The 19,676-nt window shown below is 38.1% G+C and overlaps 1 protein-coding gene across 3 annotated transcripts in view; it reads left to right on the top strand.

Annotated features, from left to right (window-relative positions):
* The window catches only part of CSMD3 (CUB and Sushi multiple domains 3), a 935,029-nt gene that overhangs the window by 470,931 nt on the left and 444,422 nt on the right, over window positions 1-19,676 (top strand). For all 3 annotated transcript variants that reach the window (XM_037048422.1, XM_037048421.1, XM_037048420.1), the window contains one exon: window positions 6,299-6,402. In XM_037048422.1, the coding sequence (XP_036904317.1) occupies window positions 6,299-6,402 (104 nt within the window). The remainder of the gene's footprint in view (window positions 1-6,298; window positions 6,403-19,676) is intronic.

Below are 19,676 nucleotides of genomic sequence, written 5' to 3'. Positions count from 1 at the left end.
CAATATAAGTGTTGCTATAGTTCATTTTAGCAAAGTTCTTTAGCTGTCCAGTTGTCCTTAAATGATTACCTTCTTACCAAAATCACAAGGTAGGAAAGGATCTCTTAAATATAAGAGAAATAAGATACAAAGGGCAGAATTGACTGCATTTCAATTAGCATTGAGTAAACATATACGTGGAGTCACTTGCACATTTGAATTGCAGTGTATGCTGTCCTCTGTTCAGTTCAGAAACAGTATTAACAGTCCGAGACATGAAAACTTCCTTCCCACAATCAGAATGAAACATTTCAGGTAAATTATTATTAGGGGTATGTTTGTATGTAAAATGCACATGTGACAGATTCCCTGAATTTTGAATGTAATTGCTAAATTTTGGAAGATGCTTTTTTAAATTTATTTTTTATTTTTAATATATTTTATTGATTATGCCACTACAGTTGTCCCATTTCCCCCTCTTCATTCTCCTCCACCCTGCACACTCCCTCCCACACACATTCCCCCCTTTAGTTCATGTCCATGTGTCTTATGTTCTTCAGCTTCTACATTTCCCACACTGCTCTTGCCCTCCACCTATTTTCTGCCCACCATCTATTCTCTGTACCTTCTCCCCCGCTCCATTCCCCTTTTGCTAACCTTTTTAATGTGAGGTGGGAGAGAATTTACAAGTCATTGGAGGAAAATGATGCTATAAAATACATTGCTTCTACTTTGGTTGAAAAATAAAGAGGAAATTTAACTTAAATTGACCCAAGAAATAAATAAATAAATAAAACAAAAGAATTACACCTATGACATAAACAAGCAGTGAAATGTCAACTACTGCTCCCCAAAAGGGGGCTAAGATGTTTTTACAGAATAGCTTTATTCAACTTCCAAAAAATAGATTATTCTCAAACTTATGGAGGCTTTTCATGATAGAAAAAGAAAGTGTACACTTGTCAACTTATTTTATGATGTCATTAAATTTTAATACTAAATCAGCCAGGAAAACCAGAGAAGCACATCTCCTCATGTTTATAAACTATGATCTACCTTAACAATATTCTTAGTTGGTGAACCTTTAGAAACATCTCTTTTAAATGAGATACACTTTAATGAGGTGAACTATCACCCATTCCCATATAATTTATACAAGAGGCCCAAGGAAGTTTAGATAAAAGGAATATGGAAAAAAGCTTAAAAGCTAGAATTTAATGTTATTTACAACTGGCAGGCTTATTCTATAGGAAAATGCAGATACTTTATAAAGATTTTTAAATAATGGAGAAGCTGAAGATACCTTATCATTTTGACTAATTATGAGATCAATAAGCAAAAATAAATTTTATTTCTGTATACCAAGAGTTGACAATATAAACTATACAGTATACTATTTATAATAACATGAAAAATTTCATTGAGTGCGGGCCTGGGAACCACATGATCGCGGTTCGATTCCCAGTCAGGGCACATGCCTGGGTTGCAGGCCAGTTCCCAGCAGGGGACACACCAGAGGCAACCATACATTGACGTTTCTCTCCTTCTCTCCTTCCCTTCCCCTCTAAAGATAAATAAATAAAATCTTTTAAAAAGAAAATAAAATTGCCTTTAATTTTAAAAAAAAGAAAAATTTCAGCATTATGTGTAAAAAATGAGAGTTAAGCCAATTNCCCCTTTAGTTCATGTCCATGTGTCTTATGTTCTTCAGCTTCTACATTTCCCACACTGCTCTTGCCCTCCACCTATTTTCTGCCCACCATCTATTCTCTGTACCTTCTCCCCCGCTCCATTCCCCTTTTGCTAACCTTTTTAATGTGAGGTGGGAGAGAATTTACAAGTCATTGGAGGAAAATGATGCTATAAAATACATTGCTTCTACTTTGGTTGAAAAATAAAGAGGAAATTTAACTTAAATTGACCCAAGAAAAAAAAATAAATAAAACGAAAGAATTACACCTATGACATAAACAAGCAGTAAAATGTCAACTACTGCTCCCCAAAAGGGGGCTAAGATGTTTTTACAGAATAGCTTTATTCAACTTCCAAAAAATAGATTATTCTCAAACTTATGGAGGCTTTTCATGATAGAAAAAGAAAGTGTACACTTGTCAACTTATTTTATGATGTCATTAAATTTTAATACTAAATCAGCCAGGAAAACCAGAGAAGCACATCTCTTCATGTTTATAAACTATGATCTACCTTAACAATATTCTTAGTTGGTGAACCTTTAGAAACATCTCTTTTAAATGAGATACACTTTAATGAGGTGAACTGTCACCCATTCCCATATAATTTATACAAGAGGCCCAAGGAAGTTTAGATAAAAGGAATATGGAATAAAGCTTAAAGGCTAGAATTTAATGTTATTTACAACTGGCAGGCTTATTCTATAGGAAAATGCAGATACTTTATAAAGATTTTTAAATAATGGAGAAGCTGAAGATACCTTATCATTTTGACTAATTATGAGATCAATAAGCAAAAATAAATTTTATTTCTGTATACCAACAGTTGACAATATAAACTATACAGTATACTATTTATAATAACATGAAAAATTTCATTGAGTGCGGGCCTGGGAACCACATGATCGCGGTTCGATTCCCAGTCAAGGCACATGCCTGGGTTGCAGGCCAGTTCCCAGCAGGGGACACACCAGAGGCAACCATACATTGACGTTTCTCTCCTTCTCTCTTTCCCTTCCCCTCTAAACATAAATAAATAAAATCTTTAAAAAAGAAAATAAAATTGCCTTTAATTTAAAAAAAAAGAAAAATTTCAGCATTATGTGTAAAAAATGAGAGTTAAGCCAATTAGCGTTGGTTCAGGGACAGATAACCTGATCCAGAGAACAGAGTCTAGAGCCCCCAAAACCAGCTCCCTGAAATGTAGAATCTTTTTTTTTTAATTTTTTTAAATTTATTTATTTATTTATCTTTAGAGGGAAAGGGAAGGAGAGAGGGAGAGAAATATCAATGTATGGTTGCCTCTCGTGTGTTCCCTGCTGGGAACTGGCCTGCAACCCAGGCATGTGCCCTGACTGGGAATCGAACCGCGATCATGTTGTTCGCAGGCCTGTGCTCAATCCACTGAGCTACACCAGCCAGGGCTGAAATGTAGAATCTTGATATGTGTCAGAGTTTGCCATGCAGATCACAGAGGAAAGGGATACTGTTTATTCAGGGAAAGTACTGAGACAGTGTCTTATTCATTTTGGAGTTAAAGAAAAAATGAAAGTAGTTCTGTGCCAGTGTTCATTGTTGTATAATAAATTACTCAAAATCAGCAGCATGAAACAAAAGAAATTTACCTCACAGTTTCCATGGGAGAAGAGTTTAGGCACAAGTTAGCTGAATCCTCTTATTAGAGTTTCACTAGACCAAAATCAAGATATTGGCCAGGGCTATGATCTCATAAGAGACAACGAGCCCTAGCTCCCTGGTTCTTGAAAGAGTTCAGTTACTGGGGTTGTATGACTGAAGTTCTCAGTTGCTTATGGCCACCCACTGTTCCTTGCTGCCTGGACCCCTTCGCAGGCCACAGTGTGTTCTTCAAGGGCAAATTGATTCATTTTTTTCTCTCGTCTCCAGACCTTCTTTAAAGAACTTCCCTGAATTGGGTCAGGCCCATCCTGGATAATCTCCGTTCTGGTGAATCTAAGTCAACAAAATAAAAACGTGAAATACATCTGTAAATTTATAATATCCCTTATATTATCTGTATAAGATAATTCATTATGGGATTGATATCCCATCGTATTAATAGGTTTTGCCTACATTCCAGGAGAAGTAATTATACAAGCCTCCATGGTTGTGGGTGACCTTGGGGGTCATCTAAGAATTCTGCTCACCATGCATACCTACTTTATACTTTACATTACAAAGTCAATTCTTAAAAAGTTTAAAGAAGTAGTGTCGGTTCAGGGACAGATAACCTGATCCAGAGAATCAGATAATAATCAGACAGATAATCCTGATCCTATGACTTTGGATCACAGGCCAGTGCAAAAGTGCTACTTATAATACATTAAAAAGTCCAGCTTTAGTAAAATTAATTTGTTCTTATCAAAAGACAACACACAAAGGAAAAAAGCAGGCTATGAACTTGAAGAAGATATTGCAACACACATATAACATGTAATGGATTAGTATCCAGAATACATAGAGCTGATCTTCTCAAGACGTGAGCCAGGCTCAGTTGTGTTTTATGAATGGTGCATTATGAATGAGTTACAGGTAGGGCTGAAATACTGATCTTAGCTCTCTGTGAGACAGGGAGGGGCCTTGGGGGGAAGAACAACTTTCATTGCTCACCTCATTGTGTCTGTTCTTCCCTATGTGTGCCGTAATGGAAAACTGGGAAATCACTGATATAAAGAATTGTTGTAATAAAGAGCAAGCAGACAGCTGTCCGAGAGAAATCTAGCCAAACTACTAATAGTCATGTTGGACAGGAAATGTAAATGGCAAATGCATGAAAAGACATGCAACTTAATTATTAATTAAGAGAATGCAAAGAAGATCACTTATGTGCATACTCTAGATTGATAAAAATAATAAAATTCTAATGTACACATGTTATAAAAATTTAAATTAGTAAAATAGTTTTTGAAAAGCACATGGCACAATATTACGAATTTGAATTTTTGCTTGATTATACCTACACTGTACTTCTAAGTATATAACCTAAAGATATACTTGTGTGTTTGAAGCAGAAAATGTTCAATATTGCTCATAACCATGTTGATTATAATAGCAGAAAAAGAGAAGCAACCTAAGTCTCTACTAACAGAAAGTTATTAATTGAAAGTGTTTATATTTAACTCAGGGTAAAAATGGGAAATAAATTGTTTAATGGCAGTCATGAAAAGTGTATATTTCAATATTTTATATATTCTATATTTAAACTTGACTGAACAATTGCTTTAGTCAATGCTTATATAAAATCACTTTTAAAAAGTCATAATCACAAATTTTTATTATATAGCTCTTAAAAGACTTATTATGAAGCCTCTCTTTTTTTTTAGCATTTATTTCTATGTGATTGTGGGAGCAGTGTGGGGAGGGGGGGCGGGGGAGAGCAACGGGGAAAAAGTGGGACAGCTGTAACTGAACAAAAATTAAGTAAGTAAGTAAATAAATATTAAAAAATTATTTTATGTTACCAAAGGTAAAAATAGTTATGATAATTATTAAAGAAATGCCTTTCACTTATTTTCCACTAATAATGGTAACCTAAAGCATTCATTTTCTTTATCTCATGATGGACAATACTTTATTACAAATGTATTTTTGCTTAAGAATTGATTGTATATAGGATAGCATTTATGTAATTTCTTACTGTATTGATTCTTAATCACACTATTCTTAATATTACCTTTCTAATTTAAGAATCACAATTTAATTAAGTATAGGTATTCCCATAGGAGCATGAACAATATGAATGGGGATGTTTTAGTTAATAATAATTATTATTATTTATCATGGTTTAATGTGTTTTCCAAGTATTGTGCTTCTGATCTAAGCCAGGGGTTGTGGGAGTTGTCTCCCTGGTGCAGCTCCCAGGAATTCGGGTCCCAGGTGTGGGGCACCAAGCCTTTGCCTCTCTGGGAGGGGTGCCTGTCTGGGAGGCCCCTCCCTATCATGTGTTGCCATGACAGGGGCGGGCTTTCCTGTGAGAGAGCATCTCTTGCTTCCTTCCCATCCGATGTGGTCCTTTACCCTTTGCTGTGGAGAACAGCAGTCCATCTAGATTTCAGATTAGTTTCAGAGGGACATGATCCATATGTAGAGTTGTGAACTTGGTGTGTCTGTGGGGGAAGATGAGTTCAGGGTCTTTGCATGTTGCCATCTTGGAGCCTGGCCACTTGGAAACTGGTGGTCTAGATTCAAATTTAGTTGTAACATTTTTAAGCGATACTATTTAATGGAAACAGTATACTCTGTGTTTCTTCATGTTAGCTTTCTAAAAATATATCCAAATGTATGGAAAACCACTCTCCACCCACATGTACTTTTTATAAAGCTTTCTCAAAGTAGATTTGCATTAATCATGCTTCAAATACTTTGTATGAATATTCTATAAATGGAAGCCATGCCATTTCATTGAAAAACTATTACAGAATATACAATGGAGAAAATGAAATTTGTCTGATAATTATAATAACTGAACTTGAGCCGTAGTCTGACATGATCTGCCGCCATAGTATGAAATATCTGATGTACAATTTAAATGTTTTTCTGCTATTGCTTTCTTTTTCGTGTTCATTACATAATGCTGTATATTTGAGCTATTTGTTTTTGTTCATTGCTAGGTTATCCAGATAAATTTTGAAGAATTTGACTTGGAGATTGGCTATGATACTTTGACGATTGGTGATGGGGGGGAAGTTGGAGACCCCAGGACAGTGCTCCAAGTGTAAGTTCTCAATATTTTATTCTTGACTTTGCCTATCAGGTCTTTACAAACGTTTATCCTTATTATTTTTTACTGATGTCTCACTGCCATCAACAGAATAAGTTTAGTAACCTTAGTTGTTGTCATTAACCAACCTATTGTGTATTAATTAATCCTTCTTCAATGGGACAGAATGTATGTATCTCATCCAAACACAACTCCTTAGGATGACAGACAAGAGCTTGTTGGAAACGGAGGCCTAGGGTGAAATTGTAAAGTGACTGATTGGGCCTTATTTTAGAAAATAGCCTTGCTCTCGCAGAAATTAAAAAGAAGAAGAAGAAAAAGTATAAAATTGATCCCAGAGACTCATACTGGTTGTAAAGACTGGTCAGTGCTGCTCACTTGTTGGCGGCAAACTCACCCCTTGCTGTCAAGATCTGAAGTTGAGAGTTTATCAGTGGTTTGAAACTTGAAGTATTTAGCAAAGAAACTTGCAATAGTGAACCAGTAAGGAACAGTGTTATCTCAGAATTGAGATGCATAGAACAGACCAAAAATAGCTCTTAATGTGAGCTGAAAGAATGAATTTAGGTTTTAAAAAAGGGAAATATTAGGAATGTATTAATTGCTGGGTCCTTGGGTTATCTTCCAATTATCTACTTCAGCTGTTGACACGAAAAAAATGTTATTGGGGAAGTATATTGTTTACTTTGCCATGAACTTCAAAAGCTTGGGTATGCTTTCTCTCAGAATTTCTTTCATAAGTTGATTTCCAATTCAGGCTTTATCAAGCCAATATTTCTCAAAGTGCATTTAAAAAAACAATTACCTGGGAAACTATTTAAAATGTAGACTTCTGGACACCCATACCTGATTTATTGAATCGATTTGTCTGGGATTTGGACTTCAAAATCTACATTTTCATAGACTCACCAGGTAATCCTTATGCACACCAGAAGTTTAAGAACTACTTATATAAATATTTAAAAAATCATTTTCAGCACATACAACTTCTAGGAGTGATGTGCTTATCATGTATGCATTTCTTACTGTGCAAATGGATTGAAGGTAAACTTATTTTAGTTTATTCTTGTACATTATCTTTTTTCACTATATTTGCCTGTTAATTTTACAAGTTCAATCCTTTAATAAAGCCAAGGATTTGCCTTATGTGTATATTATAGGCCTGAGTATTATTCCCTCTTAGTTCCTATCTTTCCTGAAAAAAAAAAAAACAACTAAAACTAAAACAAAGCAAAAGACAAACTCTGCTTTTCTTAGCTGTCCTCGTGCATGCTTGACTTCAAGTTTAACCTCTTTTTGTCCCTGCAACAGGGACATCCCTGACCAGCCCCGCCTTCGTTGTCTATCTCTGAGCCTGCTGCAATTCCATTGGGGCTTTCTAAGATAGGACGGATGAAAGGGTCAGCATTTTACAGGGTGTACCTGTTTGGCTGTGGTGCTGAAATTGTTTTTTACACTTCCCCCACCCCTTAAAAGCCTCAGCATTCTTCCCAGAACAATGAACCTGGTAGGCATTGCGCTACACTGGACAAATACCTTCTAGAAATAATCTACAGGTCCTCCTAGATTCTCTTGTGATTTTTATATGTGATAGTTTAGATATATTATGCTGTCAATACTGACTTAGAAATTGGCAGTCATAGAGCTAATCCAATCAGTAGATGTATTTCTTCATGGTTTGGGAAGTACAGGGTTTTAAAGGACTGAAAATTACATACAAAAAAAGGTCATTCAATCACCTTTTCCTGATCCATCCATCTGTTGATGAACTTCGGTTGTTTTTGTACCTTGGCTATTGTAAATAATGCTGCAGTGACAATGGAAGTACAGGTATCTCTTGGAGATAATAGGTTTTTAAACATATACCCAGAAATGGGATTTCTGGACCGTATGGTAGTTATATTTTCAATTCCCAGAGGGACCGCCATGCTGTTTTACAATGGCTGTACCAGTTCACGTGCCCGCAGCAGTACACAGAGTTCCTTTCCCCCCACACCCTCACCCACACGTATCAGTTCTCATCTTCTTTATGACAGGCATCCTACCATGTAAAGTGATACCACTTACTTAGGTCACCCTACTAGGGAAATTTCAGGGATTGTTTTAAATGTAATTTTTTCAACAATCACCAGGTTCGGTAGATTTCATGCATCCAAAATGAACATATAAATCACTTTTGAAAGCACTGCATTAGAAGAAAGAATGCCAAATGAGTTTCCATAGAAGTCAAAAATTACATATTGCGGTGATACAAAAAATGTTGTACAGTTGTTATTTCTAATGGGTACACCTATATGTCTATAGTGATTATAAAGAAAATCAAGTACTGAACCTAATAGAAATTTAATAGATCCTGTCCTTTATTTCATATTGTATTTGAGTGCTTGATGAGTATTTCTGAGTTCACATATTTGGAGCGTTTATGCTTTTATTCTAGTGTAAAGGGACTAACTAGCAAGATTAGGATGCATTTTGAATATCAAGGTTACTCTGCCTGTTAATAAACATATTTTAAGTTTATAGATAATAGATTTGAAAAGATGTACTAACTCATGTTAAAACTATTTGAAGAGTTTTTTTTTTTAAGAATCTAATAATTTTCTTAGGAGAAATTTACATCATAAGAAACATTACATTTATGAGATGACCTAGACCCTTCAGTAGTTATTCCATCTTTCCAAGTAGTTTTTCCCAGACAGGAAACACAAAGATACCCAGAACCATTATCTAGTATTACTATGAGGCACTATTTAAAAGTACATATGGAACTTCCAGTGTTTAATTTCCATGGCTCTAATTGTTGTAAGTCTTGAGGGAAAAACCCAGTCTACAGGCCATTTTTTATGTGGTTAAATCAATTGTTATAACAGTCAATTAAATCTCCATGAATAATAGACACCCACTTTTACTTATTCATCTATACTTGGACTGTAGAGAACTCATATCTCAAAGTCGATCAAATAACATTAGACCTGTCTTCTGTGGTCTTGATCTGTAAATGGTAGATTTCCGTTTGTCTCCTAATTAGATGCATTCCATCCTGCACCATCCTTCCGATCAAACCAACTATCAAAACTACTTTTTTGTGTCATGCTTGAAGACTCAATATCTGAATGCATATTAGTTACTTTACTTTGGTGTTAAAAATAAGAAGAAGATGGTTTCATTTTTACTCTGCCAATACTTGGATTGCTGGATTTATGAGCACGGACCTCATCAATACTGTGTAAGAGGAAAATCACGGCAGGCCGATAAACTGTCAGGGAAGACTGTGTTTAAGACAGTGCAGCAGGAGTCAGGGCTATGGCAATAGGGCCCAATTACTGAGAAAAGACTCTCGTCTTTTGCAATAGGAAAGAGAAGTGGAACTCAGCTCTCCCGAAACAACAGTTGGGATGGTTTTGAACTGCTAGGGTGAGCTAGTAAAAAAGTACCAGAGAATTGTAGGTAGAAGAATAATCAGTGTGAACAGGCCACTTGTGCTTTCTAATAGTGGCTGTAAAAGTTGGGCTCCTACCCTCCCACAGGGACAGAATCAGGAGTGCTGCCCACTTTGATTACTGCACTTCAAAGGGGTAACTCCCAGGTCCTTGAGAAAGACATTCCTGGGTTGTCGAAACGTTACAGTTCAAAGGACGGAGACAAGATCTATAATTGCAAGGTTTCTAAAGTAATGTTCTAAGAAAAGGCAAGAGAAGGGTCTATAGACTAGCAGAAACCCCTCATAATTTAAGGTCTTCTAAAGCTGAGGGGAATGTTAAGGCGCTCTTGGCTGCTAGAAGTACAATTTAGAACCGTGTAGAAACAGATTGTGGGAAATATTACTGGGAGTGCAGAAAAAGGAGTGCAGTGTTATAAATAAATGTTAGTTTTCTAGTAAAATCTCATTAAGTAAGTAGAAAAACACTACTGTGAATAGGGCAGTAAGGCAGTCAATGAGAATTATAAGTTTGTTAGTGTATCTTTTTGAGTTCAGTGCCATTATCAGTTGTTCTAGAAAATTTAGGTCTCAAGTGCTTTGTGGGAGCCCCTGCGATTTTCCTTCCCTTTGGCAGGCACATGGGTTAGCCTGCTGAATGTAAGTTCAAAGGGAAATATATAATGCTTGCTTCCAGGAGATGTTCTCATTTTTAACAAGGTTAGCCATCAATTTATAGGCTATTTTAATTTAGTATATTGCTCAATCTTAGCAGCAAATGATTTTGATTCAACTTATGGAAATTGCCAAACATTTGCATAATTACTAGATGACAGTGGAAATAAGGCGACTTCCTCTCTCTGATTCATGATGCTCTAGTATCCCGAAAATAGAAAATATGGGAATTAAGAGAGGCATTACCTTACCACAGCCTAGCATTGGCCTCTGAAGAGGGAAAGACTTCAGACCACCCAAGTATCCTATGCGCCTTAACTAGGCAAAAACCCCTTACACCCCACAGGCCCTAATTCAATAAAATCCCAAAGCCATCAATTTCCAGCGAAGTTGGTTGGGGAAGACTGCCTGCTAACATCCAGGGGGCGTCCGGTGAAGAATTCAGTTGACACATTGCTCATGTCTTTACAAGTTTCCGAAGAGCTCTATCTTTAGATACACATAGTTGGAGTCTAGTGCCTTTAAAATCTCTCTTTTACTTAGATGATTATGTTGATGATACAACATTATTAACCGAGAAATGAGGATTGCAGCGAAGCAATGATTTTTGTCAGATTATCCCCATAATTTAGTAAAGTTTATTTTAGCCTCCCTTTCAGTTTTCTTCTGCAAAGTGCATTTTTGGAAAATAAAGAAAATTGCTTGTCATATTAAATGTGAGGCTTCTGAGTTTGAAGTCTGCAACATTGAACCGCGGCTTTTACAGCCCCATCAGCAAAATCGTTGCCTTTGGACGTTTTCCCGTGAGCCGCACAATGGAGTGCGGGTCTGAGCAGGCAGATGTACAGCCTCTCCCAAGTCAGCTGTCAGTTTCCTGTGAGATAGTTTATTTCCCCTCAAAGTAAAGAACGCTGCGTTTTCCCAAGTTTCCTCTCTTCATGACAGACATCAAACGTACCACACATCCATGTCACAATTCTCTTCCTACTGCTATGGACCGGGCTGCTTTCCGATCTTTGCAAGAATTGCAGCCCTTGTTACTGCTATTGACCAGGCTGTTTCGCCAGTTTAGTTCTAGGAACAATATAAGCTTTCAAAACTTCAGAAGAAGTCACTGTAGCATGCAAAGCTTTAAGTTGGCCACTTTTATCCTGAGTACATGATCCATCAGCAAACATTAAATTGGCATTATGAACAAGAATACCAGATGAATCGGGCCAGGGCCTCCCATCTAATTCTCTTCCTGTTGTTCAGTATGATCTGTTTGATGAGGATCTGGTAAAAGACTGACAAGCTGTAGGAGATTGAATCTCCCAAGCACACTACTGGGATTGAATTTCAATGCTTGTTCATAGCTAGTCTGATGGCATACTCACATAGTACAGGTCGTATGCACTCGTAAGATAGCTATTGCAACACGCTGGGCATGCTAATCAGTCCAGTAACTACAGGCGAGAGTGTCAGTCCTTTCACAGGCAGTCTGCTGCTGTCGCAGCATCCACAGTGTCGTCGCCTCCAGAAGAACCGTGGGATATGTTATCAATGTGTGGTCTCAAACCAACTTTTGAACTTAAAATCCCCAAAGTAGCCCCTTTATTTTTATGACCAAGCAAGCAGTAACGCTTTACACAATTTGGAGTCCCCCAAACCAAGACCATAACAAGTTTGGGTCGCAAGCCTCTTCAGAATGCACAGGCTTGATCCGAGGACCTGAGGTTATCACGCAGTTGCTTCATTAGAAGTGTTTCCCACACTGCAAAAGCTGGAATCCAGTGTCCACAATATCTTGCTAGTCACTAAAATTGCCTCAGTTTGTTGTTTTTGTTTTTGTTTTTGTTTTGTAATAGGCATTTCACCTGCAAATCGGGCCAACTCTTCGGGGGCCTCAAGAACAACAAATGCTTTACATATTTTTCCTCAGTGTAGTAATAATGCTCCTTATCTAGTGAAGCATTACGCTCCATGAGGACAGATTGTAACAAGGACAAGGCATCAGGTTTGCTTCGCTCCGTAGTTTCTGACTCCACCAGCAAACCATCTGTATGTTGAATACTTACAGATCCTTCTGGTGGGATAGCTTTCTCTAAGCTATATTTTTGTAAATGACTAGAGAAGTATAGGAGAGTACTGAAACTCTTGAGAGAAACTTTGCCATAAATACGGGACTCTTTATAAGTAAAAGCAAATGAAAATTTAGACTTGTCCATTAGAGGAGCAGCATTCCCCCTCAAAAAAGCAGAGCATAGGTAAATTGCAGAAAAACTTTGCAGAGGGTGATATCAAATTTATGATGGTCCAGTGTTAGGAGCTCAGGTGTTAATGGGACAATGAATTTATTTTCTTCTTCAAGGTCTTTCATAAAGGTCAGCCTTCTTGATCAAATGTATCTTCCTTTTTTACGGAATATTTAGCAGCATGGGTATTGCTGGATACGTGCTCTCTTAAAACTACCCCCCCCCTTTTCTAATTCTTTTCACAACTGCTTTCATTTCTTCTAATTGAGCTCTCACCAAAGGGCACTGTTTGACAGGTGTCCATGGCTTTTGCTTTTGACAAGCCATTTCTATTGGCTCTACATCTCAGATTAAACCAATGTTATATACTATAAGGCCCCAAAGTGATGCATTAATTTGTTTCTGCTCAGGGCTGCTTGTCCAGCACTGTGTGAGGCTGCTACCCTCTGCCGGATCCATTTTCTTTCAGTAAGCGAATCGGATGCTTTTCCCCCAGGGCACCACCGCCTCAGACCCTCCCTGTGGAGTGTGTAATGTGGCAGTCGGGTTGCACAGGAGGTCTTTCCATGATAGGCTTACGTGAGAAGCAAGAGAAAGTGAGAAAACGAGTTTCTAACTCACAGGCTTCACCTGGGAACCACAGGATGAAAAAACAAAATACACAAGTGTAAAGCTTATTCAAAATGCCGACAACCAATCAGATGGAAACTGAGGTGTTTCTAGGCAAATTTCAGAATAAGTTGCCCTGGTATCTACCACTAAGGGCAAGGAAATGTTAACTGGAGAGAAAGTTATTGAAGCATCTTCTTTAGCAGTTTCTACCTCCAAGATTCTCTCAGTCAGCTGTAAACCATTGGTTAATTATGCCCTTTCCTGATTTCCTGTTTCTGTAATTTCTGCATCATTTAGAATCTCTTCTCTCCAACCCCTTTTCCAATGTCCTAGCTTCCTGTAATAGTGAAGCTTCTAGCCCTGGCTGGTGTAGCTCAGTGGATTGAGCGCAGGCCTGCGACTCAGACGATCGCGGTTTGATTCTCAGTTGGGGCACATGCCTGGGTTGCAGGCCAGTTCCCTGCAGGCCAACTCNTATCTACCACTAAGGGCAAGGAAATGTTAACTGGAGAGAAAGTTACTGAAGCATCTTCTTTAGCAGTTTCTACCTCCAAGATTCTCTCAGTCAGCTGTAAACCATTGGTTAATTATGCCCTTTCCTGATTTCCTGTTTCTGTAATTTCTGCATCATTTGGAATCTCTTCTCTCCAACCCCTTTTCCAATGTCCTAGCTTCCTGTAATAGTGAAGCTTCTTCCTCTGCTTCTTTTCTAGATTGGCTGGAATGGAGGTTATTTCCTTTAGTAATTAATTTCTAACTGGACAGTAAACACGGCTGTTTTTAACTTCTTTTTCTTCTTCGTGTTTTTTTAGCTTGCCTCAAAACTGAGTAAATGCTGCTAAAATTTGGGCAACAGCCTGTCTTTGCCATTCACCATTTTTTTTTAAAATTTAAGCTTGGCTAGTCAGCAAGAGAGACAAGGTAAAGGTGGATAGGACCAGAGGACAGTTTGATCTGCCACTGGACCCATGCATCTAAATATTGAGAATGTCTCAGCAAATCTGCTCATGGAAAATAATGGGTGAGCCACCTCCTTTGGAGTACAACACTGCAGTTGGCCCCAGCTCACCGTTAGAGGAAAGGCTCTGGGCAATCTCTCTGAGTGGTCTCCCAAGCCCTGAGTTCTACAATTGTGGAGGATGGTGAATAGTAGGCTACTCCTTGAGGCAGTGGGACATCTTCTGGTCCCCAGTAGGCTTGTGATATCAAATGAGCACAGCCTGCTGCTTGCAGAGTTTCACACAATAGCTTGTGAACATGCGCAAGCCTGGGGGTCTGAATTAAAAACGTTGTGAAGGAGGTCTGCACACTTCCAGGAACCAGGGAAAGCTTCCATTTGAATGGTGTCAGCCATGCTGGGCAGCTTCTCAAAGGCATCGGTGTCACTGGTGATCAAATAAGAAAGCTGGTCTCTCTGGCACGTTAACAAGAAAAATGTGCACTTACACAGACTGTTGGCTTTTCCCTCATGTTGGTGTATTCATCAACATAAAACTTTTTTAAAGTTTTGCGCTTTTCCAAGTACTTAGGGAAAGTGATTTGCATCACGTGGCCTTCATATTGGGATCGCCCTTTTCCACAAGTTTCTCACCTATTCCCTAAACGTATCCATGTGTAATCTCTGCTTTCCCAGATACATCATGCACGGAGAAAGCATCCACACTGTGACAGAGCGTGGGCTCAGGGCTAGGATGTGAAGCGCACAAGGCAGGTGATTCATTACCAGCTAAAGGAGTTGTGTCTTCATCCTTTTTTGAAGAGAAATCCACTAACAAATGGGACCATATATCTAACAAATCACCACTTTTCTCTTTTCGGGATGTATTTGAGGCTGGAAAGGATAAAGCAGTGTAGGGGGAACAGAGGGAGTATAAATAGCAAAGAAAAGAAGAAAAGCTTGCTGTAAAAGAGAAAGCACTTTTAACTCTTCCGTTCTTCTCTTTCCTACTGGCTACCCAAATTCTTTTTAACTTTCTTCTTAGGATGATACCCATGCAATAAATACCAGTAATTGCTTGTTTAGAATGGGGCCCTCCTAAAACCCTCGAACATCCTAAAATTTAGGAGGGGTTCTCATGTGTATTCCAAATGTGACAGAAGAGTTTAGCTGTTTAAGAGAGAGAATTGCCAGCAACATTCCTGGCTTCCCATAGTTCTCCTCTCTCAGAAGTAGTTACAATCCTGATGGCATGTTCGAGCCCAATTTACCCAATGGTTACTCAATAGTAAAATTTCAACTTTGGAGCGGGGAATTCATCTGGCTAGTATTCCAAAAGAGCAGAGCACTAGAAGAGAGACTTTGTTTAACCCAGGGCCTCGTACGCAACTTTTTGTGGCCACATGACCTTCAGCTGGTCCACATCTTTCAAAATGCCATTTATAGCTCACCCTCATCATCACATCGTTGGGGAAATACAATCGAAATTTAAACTGCCTGCCATCCCAGTGAACTTGCTCCACCGAGTGTAGAAGATAATGAAGCGGTTTAAATATTAAGTAAGCATTAAACCAGACTGTGATATGCATCGCAGGCAATCTGCTCAGGAGATCGCTAAGAGAAATAAACCTCAATGTTTTACATAGTCAGGAGGATACAGTCTCNCCAATGGTTACTCAATAGTAAAATTTCAACTTTGGAGCGGGGAATTCATCTGGCTAGTATTCCAAAAGAGCAGAGCACTAGAAGAGAGACTTTGTTTAACCCAGGGCCTCGTACGCAACTTTTTGTGGCCACATGACCTTCAGCTGGTCCACATCTTTCAAAATGCCATTTACAGCTCACCCTCATCATCACATCGTTGGGGAAATACAATCGAAATTTAAACTGCCTGCCATCCCAGTGAACTTGCTGCACCGAGTGTAGAAGATAATGAAGCGGTTTAAATATTAAGTAAGCATTAAACCAGACTGTGATATGCATCGCAGGCAATCTGCTCAGGAGATGGCTAAGAGAAATAAACCTCAATGTTTTACATAGTCAGGAGGATACAGTCTCTCCATTACACACTGTCTATTGTTCTTGTCAAAAGAAGAAATACAACTTCTAGTTTTATGACACACAGGGTGTTACATCACAGAGCTCTGTGGCTAAACTTACATTCCCACAGAAACAGGAATACAGGGTGACATCCTCCTTAATGGTCACATTTCAAAGAGAGCGTCCCAAGGCTTCCAAGAAAAACATTCACGGCAGGCAGAATTGGCGAGAGGCTCATTTTGTTTAAAAGATTCCATGCATTTGAAAGTAACAGATAACATTTACAATTTCAAGTTCTCTAAAGGGAATGCTAAACAAAAGGGGACATTTGTCTTTCTAGCATCAGGAAAAATATTACTTTATTTATTATTAGTTTAGGTTTATATTTACTTTTACACCACGAATGAGTAGTGAACTAGGCAGAATCGTGACCAACAGGAAAACAAATTAGCAAGGGAACAGTTTAGACTATATGCATTAGTTGTTTGTGAACTGACAAAATTACCACGCTAGAGGCTTTGTCTGCCAGCATTTCTGACTGAATGGATACAAGAGTATCCATTAAGGACACTTATTTAATATTTATTTATTATAATAAAGAGATACTTATTTATTATAATAAAGAGAAATAACTGAACCTTCAGTTGTAAACCTCTTTAATGTCTTCTGTGAGAAGGACAGAAGATATACATTACATATTTGATATAATGTATCTAGTGCACATGCTACTGTTTCAAGCTCTCATGCCCATTTCATGGTGGACTTATTTTCTGTCATCTCTGACTTGAGTTCTTACTTTTGCCCATAAACTTGTTTTTCTACTGTTGCTCAAAAGATTACTACATATTAACTAACCAATTTGGAAATTAAAAGTTCACATGCCATGATGTTTAATTGTGAAGTGTTTTCAAATAAATGGTTGTGTGTGTGTGTATGTATGTGTAAATATATACATATAGACACACACATATATTACAAAGGAGAATTATGTGTGTATCTTTTATATTATAATAATTTGAAATTTGCTTTGTGAGTAAGAAATAACTATAGTCTTAAATTTTATAGTATCTTATACAGCTTTTATATCATAACAATTATAATTTTCCTCAATCATGTGTAATCCCATAATTAAATCATAATATTTAACTGGGTTTCTTTGTGATAGATTCACACAAATCCTGTAACATTGGACACTGGTGCTGTAGTTATATTGCTCATGCAGTCCACTGGTATGTCACAGTTTCAGTGGCTGGCATTTTGCTGCCATGGTCTCTTCAAGGATGTGTTCCTCCATGCTGCCCTCTCCTGGTCTAATTATAGTATAGCCTCCATCCAAGAGATGCTCTCAGAGAACCCTTTTTATTATGGAGGGAAACTTTGTGTAAAATTCTTTTTTGGGGGGGTCCCAGTGTTTGTTTTTATTGTCAGCACTTAGGTGATTATGTAGAAAACTAGTGGATACAAATAAATTGGTCATTAAAGCCATGTGTATACATTGCTGTTGTAAATGAAAATATTACATTCTGATTTACATTATTGGCTTCTTGTGAGATGGTTATAATCCATACCTCCAAAGCAGGATGTACTCTGGTAAACCAATAAAAAATAAGGTTAAAAACTGATTTAAAAAACAAGCAGAGGACAAGATGCTCGATGGTGATAGTATATGTCAATCAAGATACACTCATCAAAAGAAGTGAAAGGAAGTCAGAGATAACTGAGATGATAATGAATTAAAAAAAAAAAGAACACTGGATGTTTAACAGTGGTGGAAGGGACATGGACAAGTTACAAGGTCTGAGAAATCTTACCAAGTTCTTAAATGAAAAGCCCATGAGAAAGAAGTTTCTAATACTTTGCCACATAAGAACTAAACATCATTCCTGATATCAGCTGAGAGAGGATCGTCCCTGAACCTCCTTATTTCCTTATATAACTGCTTTACTTCTCTAACTCATGCCTCCTCCTTTTTTAAAAAATGTGACTCTTTGAAACAAGGAATGTATTTGTGTTCCTGATCTTAAGTGGATCATTGTATTTTTAAGAGTAGTGACTGGAAAAGGATTATTTGGGCATGAAAACCGGGAAGGTATTTAATAAAGGTTCTGTTAACCTTCTATGTTAAGGTCCTGTTCATACTAATGATAGCTACCATTTTGAAGGATCCTCAAAGTCTTGAGAACTACATCAAGTACTTGCTGTCACTATGTATTTCATCATGACCAAGTAGCCATCTTCCAGCTAAAGTCAAAAACTCAGATGAGCGCGGGCCTGCGAACCAGAGGATCGAGGTTTGATTCCCAGTCAGGGCACATGCCTGGGTTGCAGGCCGGTTCCCTACAGGCCAACTCCCAGCAGGGGATGCATGAAAGGCAACCATACATTGATGTTTCCCTCCCTCTCTCCTTCCCCTCTAAAGATAAATAAATAAATAAAATATTAAAAAAAAACAAAAACTCAGAGATGATGAGTAACCTATCCCAAGTTCCACAGGTGGCAGAGTAGCAGCTAGGCCATTGAAATCCAGCTGGTCCACCTTAAAAGCCTGTATGCCAGCTCCCGTCACATGGCGCTGCCTTTTCCAAAATGTAAAGGTGAATGATGCCAATGGACAGTGAACTCCAAAGGACGTGCACACGCACACTGGCTACTATGTACTATTTTTAGCTCCAAAGCTTTCTCAGAGCAGCAAGTTTTCCTGGATTCCGGCCATCTGTTCACTGAAAAAATTATGTCTGGATGATTTTTTGACAGCCCATCAGTAATCCTGGCATCTTTATACCAGCAGTACTTCCTTGTAATCAAACTATTACTAAAAATAAAATGCATTTAAAAACGAGTAAAAAGGGTGGGAGGCAGGGATGAGGCGGGTGGGTGGAGTGGAGGGAAAATAATGGAGACAACTGTACTAGAACAACAATGAAAAATGAGTAAAGATATGAACACACTCCTCTGGAATTTAACCAAAATTAACTTTGCTCTAACTTCTCTAGCAAAAATATTCAAAGGATTAGACACATCAAACTTTAAACACACACGCACACACGCACACACACACACACACACATACAAATCACCAAACACACCATTCCCAAGAATTCGCTCACAACTAGGTAATGAATCACCCTACAAACACAACTACCAATCAATTTGATGTTTAGCAAACATTTTAATTCATGAGCCCCCACCCTTTTTTTCCTTGCACTGTTTTTAACTGTTGGGTCTGTAACATAAAGGGCTAGTTGTAGTGTTAACCAGATGATCTCCTGGGGTCAGTGCTGAGACACCACCCAGGGTCGCACCTCTGGCCTCTCTCTAGTGGTAACTAGCGCTTTAGTTTGCTGCCCTGGTC

This window comes from Sturnira hondurensis, unplaced genomic scaffold (genome assembly GCF_014824575.4).
Source record: "Sturnira hondurensis isolate 20B ecotype Veracruz unplaced genomic scaffold, ASM1482457v3 Scaffold0006413, whole genome shotgun sequence".
Lineage (NCBI taxonomy): Eukaryota > Metazoa > Chordata > Mammalia > Chiroptera > Phyllostomidae > Sturnira > Sturnira hondurensis.
Note: the sequence above shows the minus strand (reverse complement) of the source record. Positions and strands in the feature narration are given on the sequence as shown.